General features: G+C 36.7%; 1 protein-coding gene and 1 non-coding gene across 3 annotated transcripts in view; both read right to left on the bottom strand.

The window, feature by feature from the left end:
- The window catches only part of TMEM144 (transmembrane protein 144), a 29017-nt gene extending 19056 nt beyond the window's left edge, over window positions 1–9961 (bottom strand). Inside the window, exons 1-4 of one of the 2 annotated variants that reach the window (XR_005655727.1) lie at window positions 9790–9961; window positions 7627–7749; window positions 5880–5979; window positions 4182–4262 (exon numbers count right to left, since the gene is read on the bottom strand). Coding sequence is in view for 1 of the 2 variants with exons in the window: in XM_039876352.1 (XP_039732286.1) it covers window positions 4182–4262; window positions 5880–5979; window positions 7627–7749; window positions 9790–9898 (413 nt within the window). In the remaining variant the exon portion in view is untranslated. The remainder of the gene's footprint in view (window positions 1–4181; window positions 4263–5879; window positions 5980–7626; window positions 7750–9789) is intronic. The other variant, XM_039876352.1, reaches the window with a different exon arrangement.
- Window positions 9962–16741: 6780 nt separating this feature from the next.
- On the bottom strand, window positions 16742–16860 carry LOC120613606 (5S ribosomal RNA). Its single transcript, XR_005655739.1, has one exon. It is a non-coding gene; the product is annotated as a 5S ribosomal RNA (ribosomal RNA).
- Window positions 16861–17122: the final 262 nt, after the last annotated feature.

Genomic DNA, 17122 nt, shown 5'->3' with positions numbered 1-17122 from the left:
ATATGTGTGTGCATATATATGTATGTTAATTTGCAAAACTTAATATTAGACATTGCACTTGCACTTGCTTCTTAAAGTTACAATGAAAACCTATTACTTTGTATAAAACTGTGTTTTTTAAATAACAGTACAGGATGATATGGTAGAATACTTGAAGGATACAGATAAAAGTCCTTATTGATTGTTTTTTCAAACAACTGTATGACCCTCTAACAAATCAGTTAACCTCTCTGAGCCTCAACTTTTATCTAAAAAATGTGGATATACCCACTTTGCAGAGCTGAGATGAGGAATAATAACTCATACAAAATTATCAGTGTACTTTTTGGCACATGGTTAAATTTCAAAACATGTTAGTAGAGCGCCTTAACCACAATTAGGATGGGAGACGGGGGTGCTGAACATGAGAAAGAAATCGAGACTAAGAAATCAGTGGTTTTGAGCCTGTGTCACTAAGGCTTGTCACAAAATAAATCAGAAAGAAGAATCCCATAATTCAGTTAGATCAAGAATGGGTGTGGTGGCAATAAGTTAGGACAAAGTAAGGAGATTTATCTCATGTATGTGACCGTAAAACCAAATAGGTCACAAAGTCTTCTGGGCTACAGATTTAACATAACTTGACAAAAAGCATCTATGAATGCTGTCAATAGCATGGCAAACTCAAAAAAAAAAAAAAAAATTAATGTTATACCTGAGAATGTTTCTCTACATTTTCAACCTTTCCAATTTTGCTAGATTTGCAACCTACACATCTTACTATTAGTAAAACTCGTGTGTATGTGTTTACACTGACAAGTGAATTAAATAAGCACTGATCAGGCATCTACTATGTGTTAAGCTCTGTGTAGCAAAGTCTAACGGTGATGGTGGGCGAGATGGTGTACAAAGAAATTAGCAGAACCTGTCCTTCAGGATCTCATAGTTCAAGGATAAAGAGTGTTGTATGAATAATACAAAACAGATCCTGAAAGCTTCAAAAATAGATGAAATACAAAATACAATAGAAGTTTAGATGTGACTCATTCTAATGAAGAAGGAGGAAAGTAAAGAAACATCTCATAGGATGGAACGTGTCAACTGGTATTTAAGGGTGGCCAAGGAGGCTGGAGGAAAGGGCCTTTTGGGCTGAGAAAAGTGTCTGGGTTATGGCTTGAGCATCTGTAACTTTGATATCCTGGAGCCAATCTCCCTCTGATACTGAGGGGCAATCATACAGGGAGGAAGATGTGCTAGGAAAGGTTGACTCTATCACAGTGGAAGACATGCCAGATTAAGGAGACAAATTCATTCTGAATCTAATGAGGAGCCTACAGAGGTTCATGAACAGAAGAATGACCACTTAATTTGATAGCAGATACATGCAAGTCATACTGGCAAAAGAAAAGAATGGAACTAGGGAAACTGGATACGAGGTTATAATTGTATACAGGTGGGTAGTTAGTAAGGGACTGAGGGAAAGAACTTGTGAAATATTCAAAAAGAATTTTACAGGATTAGATATAGGATGGTGTATAAAAGGGAAAAAAAAATCAAGATGACCGAGGCTTGCAATTCGTATGGCTGAGGCTAATACTTTTTTGGAGAGATTAAATTCAGGAAGAGGCACCAATTTGCAGAGAAGAGTAAAATAAGAAAAGTAGTTCTGATTGGGATCTGTTGAAGGCTAAGAGGAAGGAACTAACAGTCTAGTGTTTATAGAGTGCTGACCATGTGCCTGACCCATCCGAGTCCCCATCCACGTGACATTTCACCTCAGATTGAGTAGGAGATGCCTGGGCGACATCTATCATCTATAGAAAGAGATCTGTGGCTCTGAAGAAAAGTAATGGCTAGAAACAAAGATTTGGGTTTCCTCAACACAATTCTCCACAGAATGTAAGTTAAGTGAGAAAATACAGAGCAGACTCAAGGATAATCCAAAAAAAAAAAGGATAATCCGGAGCCTTTTTTAATTTTTTTAATTGAAAAGCAAATCTGCCTTTTTCTAAACTCCAACTGCTGGGTTTACATTAAAGCATGTATAAGAGAGTGTCCTGCATATTGCTTCCTGGTGTCAGCTCCACTTCTACTCATATATATTGTCTCCTGAACCATGGGGCCCAGAAGACTGAAAACCACGTTTTCTCAAACTGGACTGGCAGCTAGATTTTGCCAGTGAATGGCACATGCATGAGAAATAAGGATGGGGGATGCCATTTTGTTCTAGTGTTGGCTGTAGTAATTTCAGTGGCGGGGTCGCTCAGGGCAGAGGCAAACTGTTCCAGCACTGCCAACCAGAGTGTGGGCTTTAGGGCTGAAGGTGGCGCCCCCTTCTTCCTTTGGCTCCACTGGGCCCGATAACACTCTTTGTAAACAATTGCTTAAATCTCCTCTGCAGTTTTAAATACCTAGAATGGTTTTGGTTGTAGAGGCTGACTCACATCCTAGATATCACATGGGGAAAATGTAAAGATAGAAACGATCTACCTAATCCTTTAAAAACTGGATTTTACAGAAGATAGAAGCAATCATTTTAATTTTACAAAGAAAAACAATATCTTCAACTGACGTAACTATATTCCAAACTTGTTCAATAAATGCCCTTCAGAATAAACTGATTTAACTGAGTTAAAAGAATGAAGTGAAAGGTTCTAGAAACTCTTCTCAGTAAAGAAACATAGAAGGGAGCTGGGATGCATTAAAGAAAGAGATCATTGCGTTTCCCAGCCACAGACCAAGCTCCAAACCAAGCTGCATGATTCTCCGACTCATTTACTGCCAAGTTGGAAAACACATGCCCAAAGGGGAGCAGTTATTGAACATGAAAAAGTTATTAATAAAAATAATGATTATTGTAATGAAAATTATCCAACATACAGAACATTAGCCAGGTGCCTAACACTATACAAAGACAAAGTACTTAATATCTTTTATTCGATTTAATCCTCAAAATATCTTATAAATCTGGTACAATTATTATCCTTCCTTTATTCCCAGTTGAAAAACTAAGGCTTGGAGAATCAAGTGATTTGCCCCAGGTCACACAGGTAGAAGTGGTGGAACATGAATAATTTGTAATTTTAGAAAATGTATACTTTCTAAAGAAAGAAGAAATGTGGAGAAAATGCCTGATGAACTAGGTAAATTGGCCTTAAATTATCATTAAGTTAAAACTAAGGCATGCTACCATTACAGTTTTTGGGTATAAAGAAATTGTTTTTGAGAGAGCTGTTCAAAGCTAAAATGTTGTGTGGATTGTACAAAATACATAAAATTGCCTCTAACCAAAAATGTCAGGAATCGGCTATTTTAGAATAATTTATGTTATTTCGGCCTGGAGCCACTCTCTACGGCAACATTTCAGTGACAAAGAGATTGTTCCTGACTGTGGCTAGGGAAAAGCTATTATTGAAGGAGGAAGAGAAATATAGTGTTCTTTCCCTGAAGAATAAAACAGTACTAAAGTCATCCCAGGCAGTGCTATCCATTATGTGAAACACTGACAGAGAGTATAAATGAAGTCAAAAGAGGAAAGGGAACTAAATTTTTGGTGACCTAATTTCTGTTAGAATTTTATTGACTGAACTCTGCCATATAGAGATTCAGAGTCATTTTCACCTTCATTCATATAGTGCACACAACTAGACGCAGATACGTCCCAAAACAGGTATTTAATTAAGTGTGTGTTTTCATAGGTGAAAGAGTTGGTTACCTACCTGGGGTAAGAAGAGTTGACTGAGGTGACAGAAAAGTGGAAATGGGGTGGCAAAGTGAGCAGTAATAAGAAGAGAGGACCAATGACTCTTCTGGGGCATCAGAAAGCCAGCACATTTACTGACAGCATTTTTTCAGTTTGCAAAACATTTTCATTTTCTGTAATATTTAGAAAATCATAATGCAAGGCTCATAAATTAGAATTAAATAACACAGTAAATATTACAGAAAATAAAAATGAGCTTCAAAGGAGCTAAATGATTTTCCCAGGGTCTCAGAACTTTCAAGAGCTAAAGCTTGGGCTCCTGACCCCACAGCTGGCAATTTTTGTCCTCTAAAGCCAAGTCTGCTAATGTAAATGACAAATCTGAGGAAAAATCAAGTCAGTTTTATGAAATACAGGTTTAAAAAATATAAACACATCAGGATTTTTAAAAAGTATTCTGTTTAGGAGGATAGCTGAGTTATTAGAAATGGCTGTGTACCTTACAACTGATAGCCCAGCTCCAAAGTAATTTAGCAGCGGTTTTGATACTTCTTCTGCATCCATTCCAAACCAGCCAAACCTGGAAATTGAGAAAGTCACACCAAAGTCGATACTGTTGAAAACGTGTTCATCGTAGTGTCTGAGGGCATGAATTCGAGGTCAGATTCCTAGGTTCAAATCCTAGGTCCTCTCTTACTGTGGCTCGAATAAGTTAACCATCTTCACTGTGTCTCAATGTTCCATAAACATTCTTTAAAATAGGGATAATTATACATTTCTTATAGGTTTCTTATGAAGATTAAATGAGTTAGAATATGTAAAAGTACTTGTAAGTGCCCCTTTCTTACGAAGACTCAGGAAGTAAGAAGGAAAAATAGGTTAAGTGGCTAATTGAATCCAATTAGTTGGTTGTAATTTTATATAGTATTTGAAATAGATTTTTAAATAACTGCTTGGCTAAAGACCCCTACTCTTCAGCATCACCTTATATTCCTTTTATTTTCATGCCTTGACATTGCAGTGATCATTATCAACAATCACTGTAAACCATTCAGGGGTGAGAGAAAAGGCAAGAAAGAAGAAAAAGAAAAAGAAAATAGCACATGGAAAAAGCAGGGTGGGGAATGGGGAAAGGACAGGAAAGCATGTATTGGAGGTTAGTTGGTTTTGCTATTATTGAGGTTGTTATAGTGTTTTAAGTGGGAAGAGGAGCCCAAAAAGTAAGGTAAGAGCAACATCCTCCCTTTTATTCATTTTCCTAGACTCTTGAATGCTACACTTGATGCTGGCCAAGGGCAGTACAGTCCCGTAGAACGTTTTGAGATGATGAGACTGTTCAACAACTGCACCGTGCAGTAAGGGTAGCCTGTGACTATTGAGCACTTGCAACATGGCTAAGACAACTGAGGAAAAGAATGTTTAATTTTATCAAATTTTAATTAATTTAAATTTAAATATAAATGGCCACATAAGGCTTGCGACAGCCCTATTGACAGTCTAGCTCTAGAGCTGAGGTTGGCAAATTCTTACTTAAAGGGGCAGAGAGTAAGTATTTTAGGCTTTATGGGCCAGACATTTTCTTGTAAATACTCAACTCTGCTACTGTAGTGTAAAAGCAGCCACAGACAACACTTAAGTGGATGGGTTTGGCTGTGTTCTAGAAATGCTTTATGTACAAAAATGGCTTTATACCTGGGCCTTGGTTTGCTGTCCCTGGCCCAGACTTTAGAGGGAAGAATATGTACTTTAGAACCAGAAGACCTGGGCTTGAATCCTGCCTTATTAGCTCTGTGACTTCAGCAAGTTACTCAACCTCTTTGTGTATCATCTCTCTTACAAAATAGTGCTTTAGGTATTTGTGAAAATGAGGAAAGAATGATGCATACAACCTGTCCAATAAATTATCACTCAATGAAAAAGGAAGATAAACATCAGTTCTCTTTCTCTCTCCCTATTTTGGTTCCTTAGAGATAATAATTCTTTACTATATCTTGATCAAATATCTAGATCACTTCTTTAGGACTTAGGGTAAATAATAATTAAAGTAGCGTATTTTATATGTATGTCTTACCAGCTGTACTCTCTGAGAGTGTAAGAATCATGTGTTATTCCTTTCAGCTAGCCTAAGCCCTAGCACTTGACTTATATAGCATATGAGCACAGAGAATTTTAGTTGAAATAGTTCACTTTGTGTTACCTTGAACTTGCCCAGCCAGTTAAGGCATTAAATGATCCCCAGATTAAGAGTCCAAGGCCTAAACCAATGGTTTTGATAATTGGGACAACAGCAACGTTCCCTGTGAATGTAACATAACAGAAGAAAGGTGTTATTTCCAATATAGAAAATACATTATAAATTGAATCAATTTTTATTTTAACTTCAACATAAGTTTATGGAATTTGGATACATTTAATAAAGCAGAGGTCCTCATTTTAAAAATAAAATAACCACACTTCTGGGGCATTAAACTTATAATTATGATTGCTAAAAGAACTAGGCTTAAGGCAAAATCCTACCAAAAAGAGTTGAATTAGCTCCTTGCCTACCTGTACCAATGCTTTTCATCCTTAACGTAGGCCTCTGATTTCTGACTTTTTGCACTAGCCATCAGTGATAAAATTGGTAGTGACCATCCTCTTAGACTCCAGGCAGGATCAGCCACAGGTAGATATCTTTGGCCCACTGTGACCCCAGAGTTTGCTCTTCCACACTCTCTCACCTGTGTTCTAGATTCCTGCATTCATTGCTTTGTGCTCTTTAGGGTCTTCAGGGCCAAAATCGTATCTTTTTTTATAGTTCTTAGCCCCTCAGCACTCTGGCCTCAATTCAGCAATCTCCTCTTGAAAGCTTTCCTCTCCTGGCTTCTACGATGCCCTCATCTCCTGATCCCCTCCTATTCCTCTCTTTAGCTCTTTCTCTGGCTAGTCTTTCTCGTCACACTTTCCAGATTTAGGTGCCCAATAAATACTTTCCCTAGAACACATTCCTCTTCTTGCTGTATCCTTCTTCGGTACTTGACTAATTTCATGATTTCATTTATCAACTAGAGACACATGCTCCCAGTGATACAGGTCTAGCCTGGACCTTTGGCACAGTTTTAGTGCTATGCTTCAAACTGCTGATAAGAGAGCTCCAACCAGAGGTCCTCACTGTGGGAACACCAGGAACTTCAAACTCAGAAAGTCCCAAGCTGAACTCTGTTCCCCTATCTCAATTAGATATGATAAACACAATCACACTAAGGTATAAGTGAGGTATAATAATTTAAATTCTAGTAGAAATTTAAAAGTTAACTCTTTTGTTCTCCAAACTCATGAACTTCACTAAATCATTTGTTCTGCAGAGATTCAAATTGAGTGGGTACTCAATAAATTTTTAATTTTTTAAAATTTACTTACTTTTAATCAAATTACCTCTAAAGATCTTTAATACTTAGAATTCTCTTTGCTAAAGAGAAGAAAGCTCTCCTGAGGTCTACTTATATTAATACAAAGAAAAACTAAAACATTCCTGATTGACCAGGCAAAGGAATGAATTTCAGTTATATAATTTCAGGTATTGATAAGGCAACAGAGGAAAAATTTTTATTTGCTTTTGTTTTTCTGCCAGTGCTTTCAAAATAATGTGTCTGTGTTTGCCCACTTTTGAAGACAAGTCTTAAAAATGGTATTAGTAGAGACTACTATTTAATAAATATTTTCTGATAAACGTTTCTATCAGGGACTAAGAAAGAAATCATTAAGAGGAAAGAGTCAAGAAATGCATCAAAAATATTTATGGAACGTCTGAATGAAAGAAACTAAATTGTCAGTTTCTAGTATCTATGACTAAGGATTATTCAAAATTACTGTTTATATTATTTCCTTCTATTCTAAACCAGAGTTATTTTGATCACAGTATACATTGATTAAAGTATTAAATGATAAATGATATCATACATTACCTGTCGCCCAAATGCAGCCCCCAACCATTGCAAAAGGCCAAAACTTAGGGCAACGTAATATCAGATTGGCCACCAAGGCAACCGACCATATGGCAGCACAAAGTACCCACTGGAGAAACATGCCTGGAAATGAAAGAAATTGGTTGTCAGTGGTTCAAACTGACCTTAGTAAATTAACGCTTTTAGGAAATATCAGTGAGATGGTATTATAGGAATGGCCACAATTTATTGAATGCCTATATGCCAGACACTTTGCACATTTAATATAATTTTTAAATTACAGCCCATAATAATTATCCCAAATTCAAGCATGGAGAAAATGCATCTGAGATGAAGCAACTTGTCCAAACAGCTAACAGTTTGTAGAATTGGAATTTAAACCCAGGTCGTTTGACTCTAAAGCTCACTATACATAGAGCATTACTGCTTAACATTTTCCCACCTTTTAGACAAATCAAAGATATTCTACCAAAAAGTATTCGCAAGACCACATCTCTATATATTTTTATTCAGATGCCACACCTAGTGTTGTCCCTCACCAAAAACATCAGAATAGCACAACAGTGATTTAAACCTTTAGGAATCATTTATGCTACCTTCAGGAGAAAAACAGTCATTTATGGTCACATGTAGACATCACACAGAGTTGAATGTCTGTGATGAGACAGACATTAACAAAACTGAGAATTAGTCTTTTAGATCAGGAATATTCTCCTTTCTGTGGTATATACCTCACATCACATGGTGATGTGAGTTATATCTGTAGCTTTCTGAAGCTTCTGCATCATCAAGGGTTTAGGGATTAAAAGAATAAACAAAAAGTTGACATTGGAAGAAATACTAAGGCAGTTGTAACTCGGGATAGCACTTCTGACTACAACTTAAAGATTTTTGCCTGTTTCTGTGGAAGAGAGGGGAAAAAAAAGGCTGTTAACCTCTAAGACAAAAAAGAGTAGGATCATAAAGATAAAAGGGAACTTCATTTTACAAGTTCTTCATTTTATAAATGAGAAATTGAGAACAAAATAGCTGATGAGACTCGCTCAGTTATTGTGAAACACCTAAAAGCCAGGTCCTCTGCCCCTTAGTATGATTTTTATTCTTCTTTTAGTAGTTTCCATTCCTGTCCTGACTCCAAAGGAAAAGAAAAGCTGTGGAGGAAAAAGATGTGTAATTCTATTGTCTAAGCTGTATCAAGACATAAGAAATTGAGGGAGATAACACAGCTGCTTCCCAACAGGTGTTCACCATAACATCTCCAATCCCATCTCTGGCAGCTAGATAAAAGCAACTGTTGCTTCGTCCCTCAAAATCCACATTAAGTCAGTTCTACTGTAATGTGACATTACGTTCCTAAAAATCACTGCACTATGCAAAATCATGCAATAAAAAGCATAGAGCTTATGGGGAAAATGGGGCTATGGCACAGCACAAAAACTTCATCAACAATCTATTTGACAAAAAGATAGGAACCAGATCAAAATAATAGTACGGTTTTACACTGATGAAGTGGTTAAGAAATTCGCAAATACTACAATAAATATAGCACTTTAAAAAGACCTGCAGTTTGCTTATGGAAGTGGGCACCGGAATTATTGCTGCTTGTGAGTTATTGTGAAGTGGTAGATGGAGGCTTCTAACACCAACCGAGGATGGGTGTGATGCTGAGGGAGCTCTTAGGTGTGTGAGGGGCGTGTGTGCATGCGTTTTGTATATTACCATGCATCACTATCCATCTGGGTACAGTTTTCTGTGTTCAGCTAGTGTTTTGTCAATCAAAACAGCACATAAGCAAAAATTTGTGTTATGCTCAAATTGTTCTCTATTCTATCAATTGCGTTGAAAATTTGTATTTTCAAAACAAGTGTTATTAGTGGGATGGACAAACTTCCTTCTTTTGTAAACAAAGCAGATATGGCTAAAAAGCTTTCCTGATTGTATTCATAGAGAAAATAAATAACCTTAACAACATTAAGGTTACCTTGTATTAACTATCTCTCAGATAAACTGGCATGGGCATTATCAAATGATATTATTTTAAGCTCTATTCATTTGGCACCAGGTTCAACAAAATTTACTTTAGCCATCATTTTTAAAAGACTCAAAAAGAGAACTTCATATTTAAAAATAATTTAAGGTTAACAATGAAGTAAAAGTAATTACCATCACCAGTATCATATTTTTTAAGTGGCACATAGTTTGAGCCAAACAAAAGGATGGCTATAGAAGAGGAGATGAAACCAGTGGTTAGGTCTGTTTCATTGTTGCTCATGGTTCCAGTTCTGCCTGAGCGCAAGCTGGTTCACTTTAGACTCGATGTACTTTTCAAGAGCTTCTGAAATAAAAGAAATAAAAATGAGACAAAGAAGAGGTCAATAAATTGTGAACAAATTGTGATTAATACATGGTATTTTTTGAGGTTTTCAAAAGTACACTAGGATCCCTTCTTCCAAATAAAGTTAGGACATTATGAAATTAGGTATTATGTTCACACGCTATGTTCATTCATTATTTTTTTATTTTATCAAAAAAACTTTTTTGATCACTTACAATTAAAAAAAAAAACTTTTGTCTTCAGAGCTTGAAAGCCTAACTTCTTCCAAAATCGGGACACAATTTTTAATATATTATTAAAAACATAAAAAACAAGAAAGAAAGAAAGAAAAGAAAGAGAGAGAGAGAGAGAGAGAGAGAAAGAGAGAGAAAGAGAGAAAGAAAGAAAGAAAGACAGAGAGAGAGGAAGGAAGGAAGGAAGGAAGGGAGGGAGGGAGGGAGCTTTCTGAAGCTTCTGCATCATCAAGGGTTTAGGGATTAAAAGAATAAACAAAAAGTTGACATTGGAAGAAATACTAAGGCAGTTGTAACTCGGGATAGCACTTCTGACTACAACTTAAAGATTTTTGCCTGTTTCTGTGGAAGAGAGGGGAAAAAAAAGGCTGTTAACCTCTAAGACAAAAAAGAGTAGGATCATAAAGATAAAAGGGAACTTCATTTTACAAGTTCTTCATTTTATAAATGAGAAATTGAGAACAAAATAGCTGATGAGACTCGCTCAGTTATTGTGAAACACCTAAAAGCCAGGTCCTCTGCCCCTTAATATGATTTTTATTCTTCTTTTAGTAGTTTCCATTCCTGTCCTGACTCCAAAGGAAAAGAAAAGCTGTGGAGGAAAAAGATGTGTAATTCTATTGTCTAAGCTGTATCAAGACATAAGAAATTGAGGGAGATAACGCAGCTGCTTCCCAACAGGTGTTCACCATAACATCTCCAATCCCATCTCTGGCAGCTAGATAAAAGCAACTGTTGCTTCGTCCCTCAAAATCCACATTAAGTCAGTTCTACTGTAATGTGACATTACGTTCCTAAAAATCACTGCACTATGCAAAATCATGCAATAAAAAGCATAGAGCTTATGGGGAAAATGGGGCTATGGCACAGCACAAAAACTTCATCAACAATCTATTTGACAAAAAGATAGGAACCAGATCAAAATAATAGTACGGTTTTACACTGATGAAGTGGTTAAGAAATTCGCAAATACTACAATAAATATAGCACTTTAAAAAGACCTGCAGTTTGCTTATGGAAGTGGGCACCGGAATTATTGCTGCTTGTGAGTTATTGTGAAGTGGTAGATGGAGGCTTCTAACACCAACCGAGGATGGGTGTGATGCTGAGGGAGCTCTTAGGTGTGTGAGGGGCGTGTGTGCATGCGTTTTGTATATTACCATGCATCACTATCCATCTGGGTACAGTTTTCTGTGTTCAGCTAGTGTTTTGTCAATCAAAACAGCACATAAGCAAAAATTTGTGTTATGCTCAAATTGTTCTCTATTCTATCAATTGCGTTGAAAATTTGTATTTTCAAAACAAGTGTTATTAGTGGGATGGACAAACTTCCTTCTTTTGTAAACAAAGCAGATATGGCTAAAAAGCTTTCCTGATTGTATCCATAGAGAAAATAAATAACCTTAACAACATTAAGGTTACCTTGTATTAACTATCTCTCAGATAAACTGGCATGGGCATTATCAAATGATATTATTTTAAGCTCTATTCATTTGGCACCAGGTTCAACAAAATTTACTTTAGCCATCATTTTTAAAAGACTCAAAAAGAGAACTTCATATTTAAAAATAATTTAAGGTTAACAATGAAGTAAAAGTAATTTCTTTCACCAGTATCATATTTTTTAAGTGGCACATAGTTTGAGCCAAACAAAAGGATGGCTATAGAAGAGGAGATGAAACCAGTGGTTAGGTCTGTTTCATTGTTGCTCATGGTTCCAGTTCTGCCTGAGCGCAAGCTGGTTCACTTTAGACTCGATGTACTTTTCAAGAGCTTCTGAAATAAAAGAAATAAAAATGAGACAAAGAAGAGGTCAATAAATTGTGAACAAATTGTGATTAATNGGAAGGAAGGAAGGAAGGAAGGAAGGAAAAAGAAAAAAGAAAGAAAGAATTCTCCTGTGTAGGTTGACTGGTATAATGAAAAGATTTGTGGACTAGGATTCTGTTTATTGTGACAATCAAATAAAGAGCATGTGCAAGGACTTTCAGAACTATCAGTTCCTTACAAGCAAAAGCTTTTGTTATTAATTCTGACGTGAACTTACAGGCACATTTAGGTTGCATTGCTACTACACACTCAGGATCACCTAGAGGTAAACGCACTTTTCTTTATCAGTAATACCCCGCAGTATGTATTAGTTTAAATTATTTCATTGAACCGTATATCTTTACTACTTTTTAAAAGACTGGACAGATAGAAGAATCTAAAGATCTCACGAATCTCCTAAATCTTCAAGATTTAGATTCTTGAAGAACCTCTTCAGGAATCCCCTCAAGTGCAAGTTCAGCGTGGTATGTTGCACAAGACTGTGTGCCCCAGCTGGCAGAACCACGTGCGGCAGCTACTCTGCTATCTGTGTAATCTGGTAGCCACCAGCCATGGATAGATAACTGAATTTTCATTTACATTAATTAAAATTAAGTAAGAGAAAAAAAAAATTTGTTCCTTAGCCACACTAACTGCATTTCAAGCGCTCAATACGATACATAACAAGGAGCTACCACACTGAGTCGCGCGGATGGAGACATTTCCATCATAGTAGGAAGTTCTACTGGACAACGCTGCTAAGCTGATTTAAAAGTTCTAGTTTCCCTATGAAGAGAAGACCTAAAACCACAAATAGCCAAGAACCAGACATTTTTCATAATATTTGGAAAAGGCTACTGAATACAAGTCACCTTTTTAGTTGTACAAGCTACGTGAGAAAAAAATTACACAAAGGAGTCATTTATCACAGGAGGTAACCAGAGTCTTCCCACAATACCATCTTAAATTCAGATTTTGCACATTGACCTTTTGATCCACTTCATTATTTAAGTCTTCTGGAATAGAACAGGATAACCCAGTCTTTTTTCTCCTCCAAATTTAATTTTATAGTGATAACTTCTTGTAGATATGTATTAAATAAAGTACATCTTAAAACACCTTTCCTTGTTATTTTTCAATGATAAACATTTACTTCAAAGGTATTTCATTTTTCCATGTACTGTTTCTTGTGTTGTTACAGAGAATATTAAGTATACAACTACCTACAATATATGCTTTTTAGCATTATTATGGATAATTTAACTGAAAACAGGGATAACTTCAAAATGGCTGAATTAATTTTAGTAAGAAAAATATCTTTGAAACTGTTATGTGTTTCCTTAAAAAAAAAAAACAAAAATAAAAAACAAAAACAAAAAATGAAAACAATAACAAAAACACTGCTGGTAAGACAACATCATCCATGGGGATGAAGTCGAGGAAGAGGCATTGAGGCATATTTAAACACTGACACAGAATACTATTACAATAAAATAATAATAGTTATTATTATAACTATTAACTGTTAGGTGAAAAGAAAGTTTTAGTCTTGCAATGGCTTACATGGACTATTGCTTTAGGGTCAAGCAGGTAGGGGTTGTTGTTAATGTATCAGGATTATAATAAGTTACAGGGGTAGGAGGTGCTAGGAAGGATATCATGGGGCTAAAAAGACACACGATTAGGTGTTAGCTAAGAAACCAATATTTTTTTCCATCTTAAAATAAGCAAAGTGAAACAAAACCTTTATAAGTACATTGATTAAAGAATGCATAACCTTCAAAAGTGGCAAAGTATTTTAGTGAAAAGATGGCTCTATTTAAGAATACTGACAGCCCTAAACCTCCCAGATTTCACTACATTAAAAGAATAATTTGAAGTGCTAATCAGAGTGCAAGAACTACATTTTGACTGCTGAATAAACATTAATCGGTGTTACTTCACTTAAAGTTATTTTCTGCAGATAAATGAAGTTCATTGCATACAGCTCTGGCACATTTCAGAGAGCATGTGATGTAACTTCAGTGTGAGTTGCCATACACTTACTATCTTTAAGGAAGAGTCTACCTCTTTCTAAATCAATAAAATTTTTGTGGAAAAGAAAAATAATATCTTATAATAATAACTTTAGCACATTATTCGCAATTCTTTTTAGTCCAAACCCATCGAGTTAACAGATCTCAAACTACTTTATTCAAATAAACTTTAATATATTTTTAGATTAGCTTTTTATGTTTGCTTTTGTGTACATATTTTATAAACTATATTTATTCATTTTTTGTTCTAGTACTTTTGTTTCATTTAGTAGTAAATACGTTTGCTCTAAATTTCTCCTAGCAGTTTAAATTTCTATGCAGACCTTCCTGTTGATATTTGCTAGGTTCTAATCCATACTGCTTGTTCCACTTCAACTAAGATTTCGGTTTTAATTTTATGTTAATTTCCTGAAATCTCCTGGCAAGCTCTGCCCGTGTCTTTGGCTAAAATTAGCAGTGCTTGAACATACTTATTCTGAGCCTTGATTTTTCTTTTTAATTGTGAGCACGTTTTGAAAAATCATGAGACATTCCCCAGCAAAGCTACTTGGGTTTCCTTTGAGTCACTGTACTCACTGCAGTCAGGGCTGGCAGCTCGATCCGCCTACACAGCGCTGCTGGTGAGGAGCCTGCTTGGTGTTACCTGCAGTCAGGTGCCTCGCCGGACTTTACTTCCTGCCGGGACAGCTACTTAAGTATGCACCGGGCCGTGGGGGCGGGGAGGGGGCGGTGGGGACAAGGGTGGGGGCAGAGGGGTGGGCTTTTGCGCCCATGGCCCCAAGGCTTCGTTCCCTAGGCTCTTTTAGGAAGCCTAGCTAGCCTTTACTTTCTGCAGGGAAAATGACCTACACACCTGATGGGGGCAGAAGGGAGGGCTCCAGCAATCAGGAACCAGAGGCCTTGCCTGTGGTAGTAGGTTGGAGAACATTTTCCTTCAGCTGCCCTGCAGGAGTGTACGGGCTTGTGACTCTCATGTGGCTCTGATGAAGAGTCCTCAGACCATTTGTCAACCTACCAGCAAACTAGAAAGGCTTTTGTGTATTTGGAGAAGTGATTGTTCAGGGAACTCTGAGCTTGCCACTCTCTCCAAACATTACAGAAGTGGGAATTATTTGTACTATTTATGTATAAAACAAAAGGTGGAATAATTTTACATAATCGTAAAAGATTATATAAAGCTGATTTTTTTTTTCCACTGAGTATCAAGAAATTGGTCTGAACCACTAAAGTCATTAACATCTCTTGCGACATCACAAGATTTCACTTGTAATCATTGCACCAGACCATTTATCTAATATGTACCGAGTGCCACACGAGAACATATATTCTAGGCTTCTCAAGCTCCACTGCACATTACAATATCTGGGGAGGTTTCTTGTTTTCTTTTTTTAAATACTGATACCTGGACCCCAGACCAGACCAATCAAAATAGGATTTCTATAGGTGTACCTCAAGAATCAGTTTCTTTTAACACCTCCTCCAGGTGCTACTAATGTGAAACCAGGATTGAGAATCACATTCTAGATCAATAGTTGACAAAATATATTGGTGGTCAGAATTACCCAGAGGAATGGGTTAAAATGCAGATTCCCGACATCTTGACATAGATTTTGAGAAACATTGCTCTAGTTCCTTGCTATCTGATATGTAGCCACTGAGTGCATGTGGCTATTTAAATTTATATTAGAATTAAAAATTCAGTAGTTCACTTCTACTAGACACTTTTCAAGTGCTCAGTAGCCATGTGTGTAAGTTATAGAACATTTCTGTCACTGCAGAGTTCTGCTGATTGTTAACTCTGGGAGTGCAGCGGTGACCTATACAGAGTTCTACTTTCTTGTAGGTTCCAGCATAGCAAGGAACACAGAAATGAACAAATAAGTTCACAAAGGGGAAGTGCTGGGTTCTGTCCTAGTCTAAGAGTTCAAGGAAGGTGTCTCTGAGGAAGCGACGTTTAACTGAGACAACCCAGTGGTGGTAACGGTTGTGGAATTAGAAGAGAGAACATTAAGGACTGTCCGAAGATGAGGTGTCCCGGAAGGATGTCCTGCTTCAAACACTGCTCACGTTCATAAACTACAGTGTGTGACAGGCAGATGAAAGGGGACAGTATCATATCGTTTAAAAAATTCAAGAAGCTAAAGCTTTTCACTTAAGGGAAGGCATTAATTAAGCAGTTCAGAACAATTTTGAAGTTCCCCTTTCCTCACATACATACTCACGGATACACACACAAACTCTCAGCCAAAAATATAGGACCTAAACACAACCTAGAATTATTTCACTTTTTGATTTCGAGAGACCTCAATGATCATGTGGTTTGTTCTTGCTTCACATTCACACTGAGAAACCGAAACACCCATTGTGAATTCTCTAAAATCTAAAAAGTGAGTTGGAGTCTGAGTCAGGCTTGAGGGCATTTATTACAGAATATTCCAGTTCAGTGCTTTTCACATTGTGCCACAGAGCCAACCCAAATATGGATGATCCTCTACTTAAACTACATTTTTTTCTTTCAAATTGTTTAATATACACTAATGCCTAAACATAAAGGTCTGTATTGGAATAGTCTTGGCTGGCACTGGAAGATCCTGCATAGTTTCTTGTTTTTTTTTTTTTTTTTAGGCAAGGCAACTTTATTAGATGACACAGAGTAAGGATCTTGTCAGCTAATTATCCTCATTTTTTTTTTTAATTGTTTAAGCCTACAGTACCTGGTCTTCCTAGGTGGTCTCCCATCCAAGTACCAACCAGGCCTGACCCTGCTTAGCTTCCGAGATCAGACGGGATCAGGCTTGTTCAGGGTAGCATGGCTGTAGACAATCTTGCTTAGTTTCACCTCAGTTTCCCTATATGGAAAATGTCAATAATAATATCTGTGTGTACCTTATTCATCCTTTTATTATGGTCAAAAAATATAAAGTATATAAAATATTATTAGGACTTCTGGTTTGTGCTCTGATATTTGAAGATCTTGGAAGCTGTCATTCCTGACATCACAATAAGAAAAAAGCTGAACAAATTGAAAATCAATTCTTCTTACATCTACCATAGAATTGAGGTCACAGGACAAGTCACCTCCC

The sequence above is a fragment of the Pteropus medius genome, unplaced genomic scaffold (genome assembly GCF_902729225.1).
Source record: "Pteropus medius unplaced genomic scaffold, Ma_sr-lr_union100, whole genome shotgun sequence".
Lineage (NCBI taxonomy): Eukaryota > Metazoa > Chordata > Mammalia > Chiroptera > Pteropodidae > Pteropus > Pteropus medius.
Note: the sequence above shows the minus strand (reverse complement) of the source record. Positions and strands in the feature narration are given on the sequence as shown.